Source organism: Aegilops tauschii, chromosome 3, assembly GCF_002575655.3.
Source record: "Aegilops tauschii subsp. strangulata cultivar AL8/78 chromosome 3, Aet v6.0, whole genome shotgun sequence".
Taxonomy (NCBI): Eukaryota; Viridiplantae; Streptophyta; class Magnoliopsida; order Poales; family Poaceae; genus Aegilops; species Aegilops tauschii.
The window spans coordinates 13232475-13252414 of record NC_053037.3 but is presented as its reverse complement, the minus strand read 5'-3'; the positions used below and the strand labels follow the sequence as shown (position 1 = coordinate 13252414).

General features: G+C 47.3%; 2 protein-coding genes across 2 annotated transcripts; both read right to left on the bottom strand.

The window, feature by feature from the left end:
- Positions 1-425: 425 nt before the first annotated feature.
- LOC120975266 (uncharacterized) lies at positions 426-2970 on the bottom strand. The gene is made up of 2 exons (XM_040401903.3): positions 2808-2970; positions 426-1831 (listed from the first exon to the last, which is right to left on the bottom strand). The coding sequence occupies exon 2, from the start codon at positions 1809-1811 to the stop codon at positions 561-563; it is 1251 nt and encodes a 416-aa protein (XP_040257837.1). The 5' UTR covers positions 1812-1831; positions 2808-2970; the 3' UTR covers positions 426-560.
- A 2809-nt stretch (positions 2971-5779) lies between these two features.
- On the bottom strand, positions 5780-15901 carry LOC109749159 (receptor-like protein EIX2). The gene is made up of 5 exons (XM_073511451.1): positions 15870-15901; positions 12944-14232; positions 12665-12823; positions 12198-12541; positions 5780-6298 (listed from the first exon to the last, which is right to left on the bottom strand). Exons 1-5 carry the CDS (start codon positions 15899-15901, stop codon positions 5780-5782), a joined length of 2343 nt encoding a protein of 780 aa, XP_073367552.1.
- Between the last annotated feature and the right edge of the window lie 4039 nt (positions 15902-19940).

Sequence of the window (19940 nt, the reverse complement as noted above, 5' to 3'; positions counted from 1 at the left end):
AACAGAATTGGCATATAGTGCCAGTTCAGGCCATATGCCTCTCTCCGCAACACGGAACAATTAATTTCGTGGCTCTCTCTTGCACCAATCTTGAAATATGACACTCATATGTTATATGCTTTCCTATAGTTTATAGTTTTGAAATGATCTATAAAATACACCGTAAAAGCTTGCGCCTAACTTTTATTAGTCTTGAAATATCAATACACTCTGCTTGTACCTAACTAGAAACTAAAGCAGAGAGAACTTTTAAATTGAACATAATGTTTTGTGCAGCTGTAAGTATATCCTAATGCAACCTGGTCGACTTAAGAAATAACATTCTCAAGATGGCTGAGACATAACAAATGTGAAAAGCGATTACTGCCAAATTTCATGATAAATCAAAATTACACAAACAATATAAAGTTATCAAGCTGCAGATATGTGTAAATCCCATTTCATTCATGACATGAAACAAACGACAAATTCGATGGTCTAAAATAGCAATAAAAATGAACAATTCGGATACATAAGTTTCGCAAACATGTAAACTCGGATGCAGATAAATCCATCGAACATCAGAATAATTCATTCAGATTACAACACATGAAGGGATAAAGACGGCCCCTGTAGTTCCCAGGGACGCCGCTCAGCCGCTGCACACGCATACTCCTCAGATGCACCGCGAAATACCCGTACTTTTCTATGCTGAAGAAGACGTACCCATGGCATGAACACACATTGTGAGCACACTGCTTGTCGGCGCCAGTTGCATCAACGACAAGCTCCATGATGAGCGGATGTGGCTCCACCTTTCCCTCCAGACAGCACTGCTCGCTGAGTTGAGTAGCATTGCTTTCTTGGGGCTTCGGGTGGCTGTAGAGCCGAAGCACGAGGAGCCTATCGATGCACACGAACCACAACTTTTCGTCGTTTCCCCTGCCATAATCCACAAACGCGCCGCCATCCGGCAGCATCCAGCTATTGGGCGGCGTGACCATCAGGGAAGTCCCGCCAGTGCGCTTGTCCAACATCAACACCCACATGGAATCAGTGTAAGAGGCCGCCGTACTGCGCAGGTATCGAATGTTACGGAATAGCGCGGCACCAACACAAGTTGCCTGTCTAACACAAATACCACTAATGGACCAGATGTGGGTCATCCTGCTGCTGGCCCGATATGGAAGGACGCTCCAGCTGCCACCATTGTCAGAGCCACCCGAATGTACACACGTCTGGTAGATCCACTCATCAGCATGGTCACTAAGCACTGCCACCACGCACACCACTTTGAAAGACAGATCTGAGGAAGTTGCTGAGTCATCACGCAACATGGAAGCACCAAAGAACTTGATGTACCGGGAGTTGACCACCGGAGGGAGTTCCTGAAAGTCATGGTTGATAGGGTTGTATATCGCGCATATCTCCATGGCCCCTGAGTCGTTGATGGGGCGTACATGCCAAAGGAGGAGAAGGTTCTCCAAGGAATCTACGATGGACCAAGGGCCACCGGGCAAGGACTTGGCAATATTGGTTTGGACGTTATTGATCTTCTCAACAAGATCCGGTGATTCCACCTGGTTGGTGGGACTAAAAATCATGCGATGCTTGCCTAATTCTGGTGAGTAGACCTCTTGGAAAATGCCACAAAGGGCCGGCGGACGGTGTTGGCGAAGGATGCCGTGATCAGTGATGACATGACACCACGGTTTGCAGGCGAGGGTAGAGTGGGCGATGCTCGTCGGCTCCGGCAGGCAGGCAAAGATTTTAGCAAGGATGTCTTCATCAAGGAGGTCAATGTAACATATCTCAGGTGCAACCATGGCCATTCTGGATGGATCTACACTTCCTGCACATTCACAGAAATGAAATTGTCATGAATTGTATTATATTTTTTTCCATGCTGAACAGGACGTGTGCATGAATAAATGAATTAATCGGATACACATATGTAATGAACTTCTCAAGAATTCGGAGAATTGATTCTATGAAACGAAGACAAAAACTGGTAAAGAAGACAACCAATCCATGACAGTTCGGGAAAACCGAAAACGTTCAAGGTAATGTGATGAGTTTTGTTCAAAATTCACATCGGTGTCTTGGCCTCTCCAAATTAAAAAAAATCATCACTATGTGCATCATCCATTATTGTTAATTGCTACAAAATGGTGTGCGACATATATGTGGGAAATCCCAGATGGTGTCTCGGCCTCCAACCCTGTAGAACAGGGCAGTCTCAAAGGCCCAAAAACCCATGAGATATATAAACCGTACCTCGACAATAGACCCTAACCATTTATCCTTGACCCACCCCAACTCTTTCCCCTTAGGTGGCGACGACGCACCGACTAGTCGGCCACTATGCAACTCTGCTACCCGTCCGCCCATGCCCCCCCCCTCCTCTCACGCGCATCTCCCTCATTTTCCCCCACCCCTATGCTAGATGAGGAGACGCATCTGCACTATCGTTGCAACCCACGATTGTGGCTAGTGTTGGTCAAGTGGGGAGGAAGACGAACAAGCGGTTCACTGAAGCAGCGAAGTGCTCCTAGATCCAATTCCTCTCTGCCCACTCTTTCCTTGGTGGCACCACCTCTGTCCCACAAAAGAATTGACCCTACTCGCACCCCAATCCCCGTTTTCTCATATATCCCTTACCCTCTTGCCCTAGGAAACCTCGATGACGACGAAATCGATCACCAATATCTAGGGTTATGATAGGAGGAGCCCCGCTCCTCCGAAGCAACAGATTTATTCACCCAAACTTTGATGTGGTTTCTATTTACAACATATAATTTGCTAAGTTTAAGATTTGGAAATCATACCAGAGGAATCCTCCCCCCTCTCATGGGGCGATGTGTAGATCTGCAGATTTGCGTGACGAGAGGTCAAACTTTGTGGGGATTGTGAGGATGTAGTGCGGCGGCGCTAGGATTTTGAGTGGTTTGCTCTAGGGTTATGGTGGGAGGAGCCGAATATGTGTCATCGTCGGGTTTTATGTATAGTGTGACGTCTATGGTAGGTTGGGGGGGGGGGGGGTCATACATATATGGTTGGTTCTGGGTCAGTATTAAAGGAATGCAACAATTTGCTAGATTTTCTTTCTTTAGCAGAAAAACAACACGAGAAACTCCTACAATAAGTATATTGTTTAGTTCAAATATTTACCGGGCCATTTTGACCCAAAGTCAAGGGAAGAAATTAGAAATTGCACAATGAGACTATTGGGGAAAATATCGAAGAACTCTGAAAGGTCGGGGATACCCCAATTCTTAATGGATAGATTAGATTTTAGGGGCCTCAACCAATCATGGGTAGGTGGCACCCCATCAAAATAACATATATTTCTCTGTTTCCAAATATTCTATGCAATTAAAATAACTATCTTCTTCAACAAGGTTGAGCCCATCCCTTATCAGCATCATTCAAAAATTTAGACATAATCATGATTAAGTCCTATTGAGATTGACTTAAGATACCAAAATGGAGGTGAATGAATCTCATATCCAAAAAGATGCTTATATGCCCAAGGCTATGGCACCACAGAAAAGATCAGAAGCTGCCGTCAACTCTGCACCTTCGCGCTTCTCCACATCACCTCCTCCACCGGCTAGCAGCAACCATGGGCACCCAAGCTCACCGTCATGCGCCCGCCCACCACACCGTCCATCACTGCCGCTCCTCATCACTGGTGGGAGCCTTGCGGCATCTCCTGACGCCACCACCTCCGTCGGCCAACAGACACCTATACGCCATCGACCATCACCCCTCCATCAGCCCACTGTATGCGAGGAACCCACCACCATGAAGTCTAGCAATCGAGCTATCTCCCCGAAAGCAGCACTTTTACCGCATGGACTACTACTCCCTCCGTCAGACATCGTCACCATCAATTTCATCAACCACGGGCACCACACCGCACCACTCATGTGACAAAGGTGACCACTGCCGAATTAGTTCCATGCACGATGCAGGTATATCTTCGTAGATGTCCGTAGCCGCGATTTGACTTATGCATGTTCATGTATGCAAAGGATCTAATGTATGTATGATGTACACCCTCTGTCCCATAATATAAGAACGTTTTTTAAGCTTTGTTAGTTTGAAAATCGTTCTTATATTATGGCACGGAGGGAGTATCATATATACACCAGTGGTTACCTCTACCGCAGTAGTCAGTGGCGCTGACCCGTGGGGCCCTAATGGCTGGGATCACTCACCGTCACTAAGCATGAGACACACACCGAGACATCTTTTGCTGGATTCTCTAACGAGAAACCGGATAAACAAACCATCGCCATGGCTACCAAATACTGCCGTTGTGGCACGAAAAACGTAAAACACCTATTATATGTCAAATTGTTCCGAAAATATTCATATAATCCAAATATATCACAGTGAACCTCGTTAGCATTCCTCTTTACGTTTTGCAATCCCTATTCACTCAAAATTTATGACCGAGCACAATCTCTAATTCTCCTTCTTGCAAACTGTAATCAAAATTGTGGCCCGCCATACATGAACTATCTAAGATGTCTAATCTTATTTTACCACCTATCGATGGAGTGTGTAGCCTCCTAAAAACCATCCCTTATGATGCATGAAAGTGCACGAACGTTTTCCTAAATCCACGGACATTTTTTCACGTTCATAAACATTTCTCTGAAGTTCATGACTATTTTCTAAACATGGCATGAAATTTTTTGTAAACACATTACCATTTTTAAAAATCACGTTTCTAAAAATTATGAACATTTAAAAAATTTAATGATACTTTTGTAGATTTGTGAATATTTTCAGAAATCCAGGGGCGCTTTTAAAATTCTTGTATTTTCAAAAAGTTTTTGAAGATTTTATTAAAATTTAAGAATATTTTCTTTAAGCTATGAATATTTCTAGAAATTCGAGATTGTTTTGTGAAAGAGTTTTAAAAATCAGAAAACCGCTTGATGAAAAACTAAAGCAAACAGGAAAACTAAAGCAAACCGGGTGAATGCGGCCACGCAGACGCCAAACTGGGCCGGCCCTCACGGCTGCGATTATGATGGAGTCCCGGCGGGTAACTGGATCGGCGATGGCCGCGAGGACGGCGGCGAAGGCGACAAAGGCGATGGCGGCCGCGTAGCCGACGCCTCAGGTGCCGTCAAGGCCCCCAAGGAGCCAGCCGGCGTGGCGTTGGCCGAGGGCAGACCCTGTCAGCTTCCCGGAGCTCCTCGCGGGGCCAACCCAACCATGGCCGGCGAGTGCTGCAGAACGGTGGCCGTAGCTGGTTAGTTAATTCCTCTTCCATCAACTCTCTTACTTACAGTATTTCTCTGTTTCCCCGTCATTCAGATTTCAGAGTGACCAAATACGCTTGCTCCGAATCGATATTAAGACTTGAGGATTGTACAACCACTGTCCAACCCAGATTAAAGACCAAACTCGGTTATACAAACCATCACAGAGCATAGCTACAAGTTTATAAACTGAAGTTTCGCAGGCATGTCTACAACCTGTCCAGGCAGAAATGTTCAAATTATTCAGGGAAAGACCCTCATGATTACAGTCCAGAAGAATAGTAAAGTCTTGCATGTACCGGAATAACTAAACAATACTGAAGTCTTACATTTGCCACAATAGTTCGACAATAGTGAAGTCATAAATGTATCAGAAGAGCTACACATAAATGTACAAACAAGGAGCCCAATATAACATATGCTGCTGAAGATCTTCTACACCTCACACCCTGGTTAATATTCCAGAGCTCTCATTCAGTGGGTTGCAGCACAGACACTGCCTCCTTCAGAATAATTGCTTATTCTATATCTGTGTTCTTTGTGAAGCTTGCCCACTTCACAACTTCAAATACATAGACCCGATTATACACCTCGTCGAAAAGCCAGAAATAAGCAATTCTCCATGTCTTCTTGAACAGCAGTGCACAAAACACCATCCATAGCCCCACCACAAATCCCAGCACAAGCCCAAAATAAAAGGTCAGTGGCTCAAATTCTTGCTTGCTGCTTTCGAGATCCCCATGGATGGAAGGATCATTTCCTGAACAATTCTTGTGGACAGGAGGCCCACAAAGTCCACTGTTGCCGATGTACATAAGTGAAGGGTTCTCCGAATTGAGGGTGTCAAGTTGGCGGCCAGAGGGTATCCTTCCAGACAAACTGTTGTAGGACAGGTTTAGGTAGCTCAGAGATGTCAGATTTGACATGCCCGATGGGATTTCACCAGAAAGCTTATTCTGAGAGAGATCAAGAGATACCAGTGACTGCATAGCGCCAATCATGTTTGGAATTTGTCCACTCAATTGGTTTGATGATATCTCTACTCTTATAAAAGACCGAGTTGGTGATGATGGTGTGCCTGCCATCCTGCAATATAGACCGTTTGATTTATATCTGACGGATAGAAAGTAAACTATGACAATTTTGCAAAAAGATACCCGCACCTCTCTCAAGCCTTTGGAAAAATCTGGCCTGGTCGCCGCTGCCGGTGTTGTCCATCGCCATGCCTCCGCTCAGTTCGACTACCTACCACCATCACGCCCCACTCCTCCTCACCTTATCTCTCCTCTTTCTCGTCTCCCCCACTCCGCTCCGTCTTGTTAGACTAAGTATATATTAGATATACGTGTTGTAACATAACTGGTATTTGTACGGTTCCCTCTTATAAATATATGACAGCCGTACCCACCAAGGGTATCGAGCATTGTTCCAAACCCTAGTTTCTCTAACATGGTATCAGACGACGCGTTCGATCCGCGCCGTGCTTCCGCCTCTTCTGCCGCCGCCGTGCCGCCTCCGTCAACCCTGGCGACGGAATCACCTTTCATGGCCTCCACGCCGCTCGCCTGGGCCCGTCCGGCTGCATCGGGCTCGCGTCCACCAGCGCCCCGATCGCCCGCGATGCATCCATCGCTCGCCCATGATGCATCTCTGGCGCCGAACTCCTACGACGCCTCTGCACAGCTGCCCCGTGATGGATTGATCTCGTGTGTGCAGCCCCGTGATGGATTGATCTCCCGTGATGTGTCTCTGCCGCAGCACTTCTACAACACCTCTGCGTCGCTGCCCTACGGCGGAACTCCGTCTCGTGATATGCCGCCGGCTTCAGGCTCCCATGGTGCCCCCGTCCAGGTGCCCTACGGGGGGCCGTATCCCGCGCCATACGTCGCGCCGTCGCCGGCGCAGTATGCTCCGTCCTCCGCGGTGCCCTACGAGGCGTCGTATGGCGCGCCCTACGCCGCTCCTGCGCCGTACGTCGTGCCGCCCCTGCAGCCCTACGGCGTACCTCCTACGGCGCCCTACGGTCATCACCAACACTACCGTCCATCTCCGTCGGCCGATGCGCTGATTCCGTACAGTGCTCCTCCGACGTACGACTCGCAGCTCTCCGCATCGACGGCTGAACCAGGACCTTTCCACTTCGCTCACCTGGTGACGGTGAAGCTCTCTGCTGACAACTACCTCCTGTGGCGCGCTCAGGTGTTGCCGCTGATGCGTAGTCACTACCTTGAGGGGTATGTCGATGGTACGCTGCCGTGTCCCCCGGCCATGGTTCCGGTGCCCTCGGCCGCTGGTGGCTCCGTCATGGTGTCCAACCCTGCTCATCGTCGGTGGATCGCTCAGGATCAAGCTATTCTGGGTGCCATTCAGTCCTCGCTCACACCCTCCGTGGCCGGCATGGTGGTCTTTGCCGCGACGTCGAGGGATGCATGGGCCACGCTCGACTCCAGCTTTTCCTCGCAGTCGCTGGCTGGTTCCTCTGCCATTCGTAACCAGCTGGGTGAGGTCAAGAAAAATGACCTCTCCGTCACGGCCTTCTTCAACAAGGTCAAAAGTTTGGCTAATACACTGTCGTCTATTGGGAAGCCTCTTCGTGATGAGGAGTTTACTTCGTTCATTCTCAATGGGCTTGATGAGGACTATGATTCTCTCGTTGAAAACATTAATGGACGTGACACACCGATGCCGCCTCGCGATCTCTATGCACGCCTTCTCAACACCGAACAGAGGCTCGCTGCTCGCCGCTCCGTTGGCGTCTACACGGAGGGCCCTTCTGCGAACGCTGCTCTCCGCGGGGGCGCCCGCGGTGCCAAGCAGAAGGCGCCGCCGACCTCAGGCAACCAGCCCCGTCCGCCCGCTCCACCTCCGACGGCTGGCCGCAAGCGGCTCCACTGCGAGGCATGTGGTGGTGGGGTTGAGTGTCAACTCTGCGGCATCGAGGGGCACTTGGCGTCTCGCTGCCATCGTCGCTTTAAACGAGATTTTCTTGGCATTGGGAACAATGGGAAGGGCAATGAGAAGCAAGCTGCTCTCGCTACACCGGATCCCGGGTTCACTCCTTCATACTCGGTGGATCCTGCCTGGTACATGGATACGGGCGCTACGGACCATTTGACGAGTCAGCTTGACAAGCTGGCCACTCGCCAGCCCTACACCGGTCACGATCAGGTCCGCACGGCCAATGGATCAGGTATGCCCATCTCACATGTTGGTCAGGCATCTCTTCTTTCACGTACCACTAAAACCTTGCATCTGCTTGATGTCCTTCGTGTTCCCTCAGTCACACGTAGTTTACTCTCGGTTCCTAAATTAACTCGTGACAACAATGTGTTTGTTGAGTTTCACCCTTTCCATTTTTTTGTTAAGGACCGGGACACGAGGGACGTTCTTCTTAGTGGTCGAGCTCGCGACGGCTTATACGCACTTGATGTGCCACGAGTCTCTCAAGTTTTCAGTGGTGTTCGGGTGTCGTCGTCGCAGTGGCACTCTCGCCTTGGCCACCCCGCTACTCCCATTGTGCGCCATGTGCTTCATCGCCATCATCTTCCTGTTGAGTCGAGTAATAAGGAGTTTCTAGTGTGTGATGCTTGTCAACAAGGCAAGAGTCATCAGTTGCCTTTTTCTGTATCAAGTCGTGTTGTCATGGCTCCTCTTGAACTTGTGTTTTCAGACGTGTGGGGCTATGCCCAAACTTCTGTTAGTGGTCACAACTATTATGTCAGTTTCATCGATGCTTTCAGTCGCTTTACTTGGATTTATCTTATTAAGCGCAAATCTGATGTGTTTCATGTCTTTATGCAATTTCAAGCACATGTTGAACGATTGCTTAAGCACAAAATTATCCATGTTCAGTCAGACTGGGGGGGGGTTGAGTATCGTAATCTTAACACCTTCTTTCAGAAGCTTGGCATCTCACACCATGTGTCTTGTCCTCATACACATCAGCAGAACGGTGCAGCTGAGCGCAAACACCGTCACATAGTTGAAACTGGCCTGACACTTCTTGCACATGCCTCTGTCCCGTTTCGGTTCTGGAGCGATGCTTTTGTTACTGCCTGTTTTTTGATAAACAGGATTCCCACACGACGCCTTCACATGAAGTCTCCACTCGAAGTGTTGCTTAATGAAACTCCAGATTACTCCCTCCTCAAAGTGTTCGGCTGTGCGTGTTGGCCGCATCTTCGTCCGTACAATAAGCATAAACTTGAGTATCGATCTAAACAATGTGTGTTTCTTGGGTACAGTCCTCTCCACAAAGGTTACAAGTGTCTTCACATCCTGTCAAATCGTGTTTACATTTCTCGTGATGTTGTGTTCGATGAGACTGTCTTCCCGTTTTCCACGCTCACATCACCCACCGATACTCCCGTCACTGAGTTGCACTCTTTTCCTGTTTTGCCTGATCAATTTGTGGATGCTGCATATTCTCCTCTGTTGTTGCCTAACCATGGTGCAGGGACTGGACGAGGCGCTCGACTTGAGCTTCTGGATGATGATATGGCCACAACTGCGCCAGTTGCTGCTACGCCGGATGAGGCGCTCGACGAGGCTGCCCCCGCCACTACCCCGCTTGACCCCGACGTCGATCACGCGTTCATGCCCCATGCACGAGGATCCGACGGGGTGACCAAGTCGCCGGGGCCAGCGGCCTCGCTGTCGCCTGGGCCGGCCGAACCTGCGGAGCTGTCGGCCGGGCCGGCTGGACCCGCGGCGCTCTCCCCTGAGCCGGAGGCCTCGCAGGTCACCGAGTCTTCGTCGCCTGGTCCGGCGACGCCGATCACGCCCGGTCTGTCTTCGCCGACCCTGACCGTGCCACCGGATGCGCCTGTTGACTCGCCCGCCGGTGCGTCCTCCTCGCCGCTGATGGATAGTGGCTCCTCTGGTATGGCAGCTCCAGCGCCACCTCCGCCTGTCGTCCTGCGTCCCCATACTCGCAGCAAAAGTGGCATCTTCCAACCGAAGAAGCGCACTGACGGCACTGTCGCGTGGCTTGCGGCCTGTGTGGCACATGCTGAGGCTGACCCTACGACTGAACCACGACATTTTCGAGCGGCGCTTGGCATCCCGCATTGGCGTGCTGCGATGGAGCAGGAGATTCATGCCCTTCAAAGAAACAACACTTGGCGTCTTGTTCCACCTCCATCTGGTGTTAATATCATTGACTCTAAATGGGTATTCAAGGTGAAGAAACATGTTGATGGCTCCATTGAGAGGTACAAGGCACGCCTGGTTGCCAAGGGGTTCAAACAACGGTATGGCATTGATTATAAAGACACATTCAGTCCTGTTATTAAACCAACTACTATTCGTGTTCTTCTCTCTTTGGCTGTTACTCGCGGATGGTCGCTTCGATAGCTTGATGTTCAGAATGCCTTTCTCCATGGAGTTCTCGAAGAAGAGGTTTATATGCGTCAGCCGCCAGGTTTTGTTGACCCTGCTCAGCCACATCATTTATGTCGCCTTGTCAAAGCTCTCTACGGTTTGAAGCAGGCCCCGCGTGCGTGGCATGCCCGTCTTGGCGCTGCTCTTCGTGCGCATGGGTTTGTTCCTTCTACAGCAGACACGTCTCTGTTTATTCTACAGCGACCTGAGGTGACTATGTACATCCTGGTATATGTTGATGACATCATCCTTGTCAGTTCGTCTGCTTCTGCTACAGATCGGCTTGTGTCCTCTCTTGGTGCTGAGTTTGCTGTTAAGGATCTTGGGAGACTGCATTATTTTCTGGGCCTAGAGGTTCTTCATTCTGATGGTGCTTAACTCTTACTCGGAAGAAGTACTCTCAGGATCTCCTGCGTCGTGCCGGTATGTTGCAGTGCAAGTCTGCTACGACTCCCATGTCTGCTACAGACAAACTGACAGCTCTTGCTGGTGACTTGCTTGCTCCTGAGGATGCCACAGAGTACCGCAGCATTGTGGGTGGACTGCAGTACTTGCTCATTACTCGACCAGACATATCATTTGCAGTTAACCGTGTGTGCCAGTATCTTCATGCACCACGTGATTCTCACTGGTCAGCTGTTAAGCGCATCTTGCGCTATGTTCGTCACACTGGTTCATATGGTCTCCATCTTCAGCCTGCGCGTTCTGGACTGATCTCAGCATTTTCTGATGCCGACTAGGCTGGTTGTCCTGATGATCGGCGATCCACGGGGGGACATGTTGTGTTCTTTGGGCCTAACTTGATCGCCTGGCAAGCTCGCAAGCAAGCTACGGTGTCTCGGAGTAGTACCGAAGCTGAGTACAAAGCTGTTGCTAATGCCACAGCTGAGATCATGTGGGTGCAGTCATTGCTTCGAGAGTTGAAGGTCTCCCCAACTCAGCCGCCTGTTCTTTGGTGTGATAACATCGGTGCAACATACCTTTCATCTAATCCAGTATTTCATGCCCGAACGAAGCACATCGAAGTTGACTATCATTTTGTGAGGGAACGTGTTGCTCAGAAGCTCCTTCAGATTAAGTTTGTTTCTTTGAAGGATCAGCTTGCTGATATTTTCACTAAACCCTTGCCCTTGCCTTCTTTTGAAGGATGTCGTCGCAATCTTAACCTTCTGAGTGTTTCAGGACATAGTTAAGATTGAGGGAGGGTGTTAGACTAAGTATATATTAGATATATGTGTTGTAACATAACTGGTATTTGTACGGTTCCCTCTTATAAATATATGACAGCCGTACCCACCAAGGGTATCGAGCATTGTTCCAAACCCTAGTTTCTCTAACACGTCTGAGCTGTTGGGACATGGACGGCGCTGTCGACGTGCTTGCGGAGGTCAGTGTCGGAGAGGATCAGCATCAGCGGTGTACGTGCTGAGTTATGTAAACCTGCAGATGTCGTTAGTTTTTACACATGAGATTACTCCCGCATGGGTCAATCACAACAGATTTTTTGTAAAATAAATGCATCTTGGTGTTCCGTGCAATGCACGGGCATCTTGCTAGTAAATTCAAATTAATGAGTGCAACAAGGAAAGTGATGTCTGTGGGAATTTCACCAGTCAGGGAGTTGCTTGATAAATCAATACCCACAAAATATGCAATTGTACTACCATATATAAGTTGCTGCCCTTTGGTAATCACTGGCAATATTTCTCCTACGTGACCAGCTCCAATTCCGGTTGTACCTCCCATGGATTCATATTCAACACTAACCATATACCTAAATTCCTCTTGTAGTGTTGTCATAAATGTTAGATTCGACAGATGCCAAGGTATTGCACCAGAGAAGTTGTTGCCTGATAGATCCAAGTATTGAAGCTGCCCCAGCTTTGTTATGTCGACTGGAATATTATCAGAAAATTTATTGTGGCTCAGTACGAGAAAACGTAAATAGGCCAGGTTTCCTATCCATGTAGGTAATCTTCCAGAGAACTTATTCCATGCCAGATCCAAGAACTTTAGATTTGTGTTATTCTGCAAAAATGCTGGGATTTTTCCTGATAAACAGTTGTTGTTGAGTATAAGATGTTCTATTTTGTAGAAGTGAAAACATTTAGGAACTTCACCCTCCAAAATATTGTTCGACATATCCAGATACACTACTTGTTGCAATTTGCAAATAGATTCTGGAATGTAGCCACCAATTTGATTTGAATGCATGTACAATACTCTAAGTCGTGGGGCTCCAAGGTTTGATGGTATTGTTTCTGAAAATGTATTGTTGGAGATGTCTAACCGGGTGATATTTGTTGGTAACGTAGGTATTGGTCCAGTAAGCTGGTTCGAATTGAGATGGAGTTCTTCAAAAGCCATGCTATGCATATGTGCTGGCAAGCTGCCACTTATTTGGTTGTTAGCTATGTCCAGATATGTGGCATTTGAAAATGCGGACCAAAACCAATCAGGGATCTCGCCCTTCAGAGCGTTGCTTGAAATGTCAAGTTCATTGGTTTTCAGCTGCTGAAGCCCAGGTGGAAACAGAGGACCCATCTGGCAAGATGCAAACGATGCATACTCCAACATAAAGGGAGTGCGCCAATCTGAATTCAGCACAATCTTCAAATTGTTGAAAGACAAGTCTACATACTTTAAACTTGTTAGATTTGCAAAGTGTTCTTCCGTGATCACACCAGTAAAGCTATTGTTCCATAGGTACAAAGAAATCAGATTAATAAGAGAACCTATTTGAGTGGGTACACTTCCATTGAGATGATTGCTCGAGAGGTCTAGATAGGTTAGGCTAGTTGAATGCCTAAGCTCTGGTGGTATAGGAGCAGTGATGTTGTTATAGGAGAGGCGAAGTTCAGTCAAATACCTCAAATTCCCAAGCTCGGCTGGTATACTCCCGGTGAGGTCGTTACTGCTTATGTTCAAAGAGGTTAAAGTGGTAAGAGCACCGAGTTCAGTTGGTATACTTCCATTCAGGTGATTGCTGGAGAGGTCCAAAGAAGTCAAACATGTCAAATTCCCAAGCTGTGGTGGTATAGGTCCAACAAGGTTGTTTCTGGAGAGGCTTAGTATGCTCAACCTGCTGAAATCACTGATAAAGTTTGGCAGAGTTCCAGTGAAATTGTTGTAACTTAAATCCAGCTTCTGCAAGTTTTTCCATACGCATTGCGACAAACTCTCCACAAACACGGATGCTATGTCTCCATTTATCTCATTACCATAGAGGTCAATGATTTCCAAACTGCAAAGATTCTTAAGGTTTTCTGTCATCAGCATGTCTGAGTTCCCATTCTGGGGAACATTAAGGACTTGAAGATACGTCATGTTTCCTAGCGTGTCAGGGAACTGGCCGAATAGTGAGTTCTGCCCAAGATCGAGGTACTTGAGGCTTGTCGCTTTCCAAAACCAGCCAGATCCAAGTGAGTGCTCAAAGTAATTCCAGGAGAGGTCAAGCTTCTCAAGTTTTGTGAGATTAAGGTGTGGAAGTGATTGGTTTGCACTATCAAGTTGACACCAAGAAAGATCAATAATCCTCAGAGATGGAATCATATTCAGGGTATGAGGCCAGTCAACTATCCCTTCTAGTCTATGTTAGGAGTCACCAGCCACTCGACTAGTTGCCTGACTGCAACCACACGGTACATACTGTCAAAATCACTCAATTCGGTTATATCTGAAGCGTGCACGCTGGAGCAGGGCTAGTTACTATTCCAAATCTGACCCTTTTTTATTTACAATTTCGTTGGAAATCTATAGTTTTTTAACTTGAAATTGTTATGTTAGTCTAGTTGCCCCTGTTCTATTTTTTCAGTTAGTTTTCTGAATAACTCTGAACCGTGTTGTGTACACGCTCAGGTTCAGTTTAGACAGGTTAGTGTCAGGCTAGTTTTTTCTTCAGACTTAGCCATAGTTTCCTTTGTTTGTTGTAATTGCGGGTCAATCGGATCGTGGGTCAATCGGATCGTGGGCATTGCATGCTGCGAGTTTGTTACACACAGAATAAAAGGAAGAAACGAAAAGACGCAAAGATTACGCTCGCAAAACTCTGTCTCCTCTCTGTTTTTACTGTTCGTCAGTGTTCTTCAGAGTTGAGACTGAATCCACCCAACGGGCTGCTCTAACACAAACAAGATATAAGAGCAGAATGAACGGATTGAAAAGTGCCCAAGTAGCACAAAATGACATACTTTAGTCTGTAGCCCCAAGCCCCCAACGGTGTCTGTCCGGATTTCGAACCGTGCTCAAAAGCACAAGCAGAAGAAAGAAACGCTGGCAAAGGAAAGCAGTGAGTTGCCGCATTATATGCAACGTTCATGCAACTGTTAGTGAGTGCTAGAACATGGATTCGCGTCGCAACTTACTTGATGGCATATTTAAGCAGGCCTCTCCCTCCCTATTTTGAAGCCTGAAATTTGGAAGAGTCCTGTTTGGAGAAACATCAAGAATCTGATCCGTGGAGCACTCCCAAGTCACAAGTTCATCAAAATGCGAGATTTTCTTGCTGGCTAATGAAAGGAGTTACTGCACCAGTGGCTTGTGGTGAGCTGTTTTCCTGTTGCAGTATGGATGTGCAGATTTCTCTCCTTGACCTGCTAGGCTCTGAGCTACCACGATGCTAGTAGCTATGAGCTATATCTATATGTTTCTACTACTATGAGGAACTTGTAGTCAAGTTACAGTAAGAACAAGGCTTGATGATGGCACCCGAACAAATGAATATTGACCAGTACAGTATTTTCTTTTTATGTGTATATAAAATGTTTGTTAGATGATTGTTTTGCCAATAAATTTGGATACGAGACATTCCTACTCGTTCTTTTTTTTAGAATACCTGTTTGTTAAATTATTCTTGTGCAAAGATTCAGCAAGTCCTTGAGAAGTTCAGCTGAAGACGCAGGGGCGCACGAGTGCAAGGTATAGTCGATGGGGCTCGGCCATTTCTGACGGTAGATTTTCTGAATATGGAACAGGCAACGAATATGATACATCGTTTTGCTATGCTGATTGTTTTTTCTTCCTTGCGGGCAAAAAATGTGGATCACAACATTTTATTGCGGCCAAAAAATATATATTGTGATATGATGTGGTACCTTATCGACGCTGGTTCCGCCACGCACAACCACACAGCTCGTAGAGGCTGGTCCTGCCAGCACTGTTTTAACTGAAGACTGAAGACGCCTCTAGTGTTGAATCTGACGGCTGTCCTCGCTTCTCCGCCTTCACCGCTGCTCGGACGGCCTAGATCGCTTCCTCATGCTGTTACCGTTAAGGCGCTGCCGTAGTTAGTCACATAAGCTAGTTGCTTAACTTGATTCTACCTGTAAAGAGGCTGGGTTCTCTGAATTGTCAAAATCCTATGAAGAAACTGATCGCTGCTTGCCTTGTTGAGGACTTGCCGAGCAAGTGGCCATGGCGGCGCTCAGGCTGTGGAAGTGCTGCGACATGACCTCCTGCACCAGGTCGATCCCGCCGACGTGCAGCTGCGAGGACGTGGTCGACAACTGTGCTCCAACCTGCGAGGACTACAATAGTTATCTGCACCCGCCCCGCCGCGTTTGCCTAGACTGGTACACCGGCGACCCCGGGCCCAAGTGCACGGAGGAGGCTAACTAGCAAGCTCGAGCTACTTGCTGCTGCAGCAGCCTGCAGTGGTTTACAACAAAATGGATGTCCGGCCTCCTGCTACCGCTACTGCCTACCACAGTACTTCCAGCTAGCCTGTATGCTGGTCACTCTGTAGATGGCAATGTTTTCACAATAAAATGATTATTTTTTTACCTCTAAAACGTACTTGTCATAGGTCCTTCTCACAGCGAAGTTCCTCGAATGGAAAAGATAAATGGGTATTAAGTGGATCTGATTCTGCTCATATCATTTTTAAGCTGCTGCAAAGTATCATCTATGCTCAGGCATAAGATTTTCTTTTGGCTCCTCTTGCATGAGAGGCTCAACACAAGAAACTAACCCCATAGGAAGAACTTTCACAATAGCATCTGAGATTGTTCCTTGTGTTCTGACTTCTGACCAAGTTGAAGAAACTTTGCTTCATCTCTTCTGGGATTGCACTATTGCTATCCAATTTTGCCATTCTTTAGTTCCTCACAAAGTAAGAGGAATCTCCTTGTTTGATGAAATGCTTCTTACAGATGATCTGCTCCCCAAGGACATTGCCCTGGATTTTCTCATAATGGGATACTGGAATGTTTGGATGAAAATAAATGATAAAATCTTCAGAAAGTTCCTCCAGGATAGTAGTAGCATATAGGTCAAAGCAAAGGAAAGTAGATCCCTTCAACACTTGGATCAACAACAACTTATAATCCTTTCGTGGATTTCTCTAAAATGTATTCTTGTTAATGGCCACAATAGTTGGATCTTCAAGTCGGAAGCCTTGCCTTTTAGTCCCCCTTTAACAATTCACAGAACACTAGTAGAAAAAGGGGCTTTTACCCCGGTTGGTAAGGGTCTTTTGTCCCGGTTTTCGAACCGGGACTAAAGGATCGTTACTAATGCCCTAACCCTTTAGTCCCGGTTCTTACACGTGACAGAAGGTCCTCCACGTGACCGCTGCTGCCAGCCCAGGCAGGGGGGCCTTTGGTCCCGGTTGGTGACACCAACCGGGACCAATAGGCAGGGCCTTTTGTCCCGGTTGGTGTCACCAACCGGGACCTATTACCAATAGGCAGGGCCTTTTGTCCCGGTTGGTGGCACCAACCGGGACCAATAGGCATCCACGCGTCAGCATTTCAGGGGTTGGGGTTTTTGTTTTTTTGAAAGAGGGGGGGGGGGGGTTGGGGGGTTTTGGGGGGTTAATTTAGGTGTTTCATATATTGTGTTAGGTAGCTAACTAATAGAGAGAAGTGTCCTCTCTTATCTCCGTGCTTGGTCGACGGTACGTACTATATACGTATGGAGAGGACTAGACACGCTAGCTAGTAAGCAAATGAAGGAAACAGAAAATCGTCATGAACATATGCATACAGAGAGAAGTGATATCGACCACCTCTCCTTCTCCGAGAGATTGGTCGAACAACAAGTTCTCGTATATCTATCTGACACTACCGGCTACATATATACAATAATTATCTCTTACAATATAATCTCCTAATTAAATTGTAAGAACACAGGGTCCACATAGTATTCTCCGTTTTCAGCGATCACGTGGTCAAGGAAGAATGCCGCCAATTCCTCTTGAATTGCTCGCATATGATCTGGTGCTAGGAGTTCATCCCGCATCCGGAAGATCTAATTTGAAGAAGGGGGTCAATACATATATATATATATATATATATATATATATATATATATATATATATATATATATATATATATATATATATATATATATATATATATATATATATATATGAATAAATGAAACTCGACACAAATGATGATAATAAAATAAAATTGCGAATATTATTGCTTACGCACTTCATATTGTTCGTCAGAGTAGCCACACTCACAGGTCGTGTGGCGGATAGACTTGCAAACGTAGTATCCACAGAAATCATTCCCTTGTTCCTGCCACAACCACTTTACAAGAAATAGAGGTCAATCTAACTGATAAGCAAGCATGCTAAATGGTATTGATGAAACTAGCGCTTGAATCACTAGGAGATGTGCAGAACATGCTACTATAGTACTTACTTTCGGGTGTCTAAATTGCAGCTTCTTCGGCAGTCCCGGAGCTTTTGTGGTGAATTTTCTCCAAACCCTGCCAGGCAAAGAAAACAATTACTTGATATCAGGAAATGAACAAAGTTGTTGATATGGTGGATAATGATCGATTTAACTTACTTCTCGAGCATTTGAGTCATGTCCAGACAAAGAGTATTATATCTTTGTTTTGATTTAATACCAATGATCGTAGCAAGTTGGCCTCGGCTTCTTTGGCATGTTTTTCAACCGTATATGCATCTATGAGATTTGTGTTAATGAACCCAATATCACCGATTTGTCTTTTCTTCAATTCGGCGATCTTCAATCTGCATAATATAGTGAGGATAATTATAAATACATGCAATGAAAGAGCTGACCTATATAGAGAGACTTAATGACAGAAGTAGTACTACTTACAGACAGTAGCAAGTGATCGTTGATTTATCGAGGGCCTTTTGATTAAAAAACTGGAAGAACTCCTCAAATGGAACATTCAACATTTCAATTCCAACGAGGTCATGCTCCGGTTTAACTCTCAGCGTGAAAGTATTCATCCCATCAGACTCTCTGCAGGTTTTCATGTACCAATCATGTAATCTTCGCATCATCGTTGTTAGAGATCTTTCATCTTTGACGAGAGGCTTCCCGTAATGGTATTTGTGTTCGTCCACCTCCATGATTTCATAATGTACATCGTCGGGCAGGTAATCTCCAATATTACTATAACCGGGCACAATCCTCGGATCATTAGCGACGATGTCGCTAGACACCTTGAGCGGGGGGCACGATTGGTTCGCTTGTTCGCCGAGCTGGCCAATTTTCTTCCCAGCTCGTCGTTCTTTTAACCTTTGATCACTGACAGTACTTCCCGACCGCTCCGCTTCGGCAAATGTCTTTGCAAGAATGCGCTCATAGTTGCCTCTCGGCGGAGACTTTGGTGGTTTTGTCAGGGCAGCCAGAGTGCGCTTTGCTTTCACCGGATCTACCTTCTCCTCCGGAGGTGGATGTTTCTTTGCTTTCACCCCTTCAAAGAAGTTCGTCACTTCGGCTCGCATGATCTTCGTGGTTTCCTCCTCGGTCCTCTCGTATGGTAACTTCTCTGGAGTCTTCAGAGAAGGACCGAATCTGTATTGCCTCCCGCCTCTGGCAGCTGTACTGCTAGACGCCGGCAGAGCAGACGGAGCGGCTGCGGCTGTCTTCTTTCCTTGCTTACGAGGCGGAGGACAAGGACTATGACACGCCGGAGCAGCCGGAGCGGCGGCGGGTCTCTTCCGCCCTTGCTGACGAGGCGGAGAAGGAGGAGGCTAGCTGCTCTGGCACGCTGGCGCAAGCGGAGAAGGAGGCGGAGTGCCGGCACGCGCCGGAGAAGGAGGCTGAGTGCCCTGATCACTCGCCGGAGGAGGAGGCGGAGTGCCGCCACACGCCGGAGAAGGAGGCTGAGTGCCCTGATCACTCACCGGAGGAGGAGGCGGCGGAGTGCCCTTACTCACCGGAGGCGTCCAGTTTGGAAGGTTAATGAGCTCCTTCCGCCATAGGCACGGAGTCTTCAGAGCTAAACCCAGCCGAGTCTCCCCTTCACCGGTAGGGTGGTCAAGCTGGAGGTCCTCCAATCCCTCCGTTATTTCATCCACC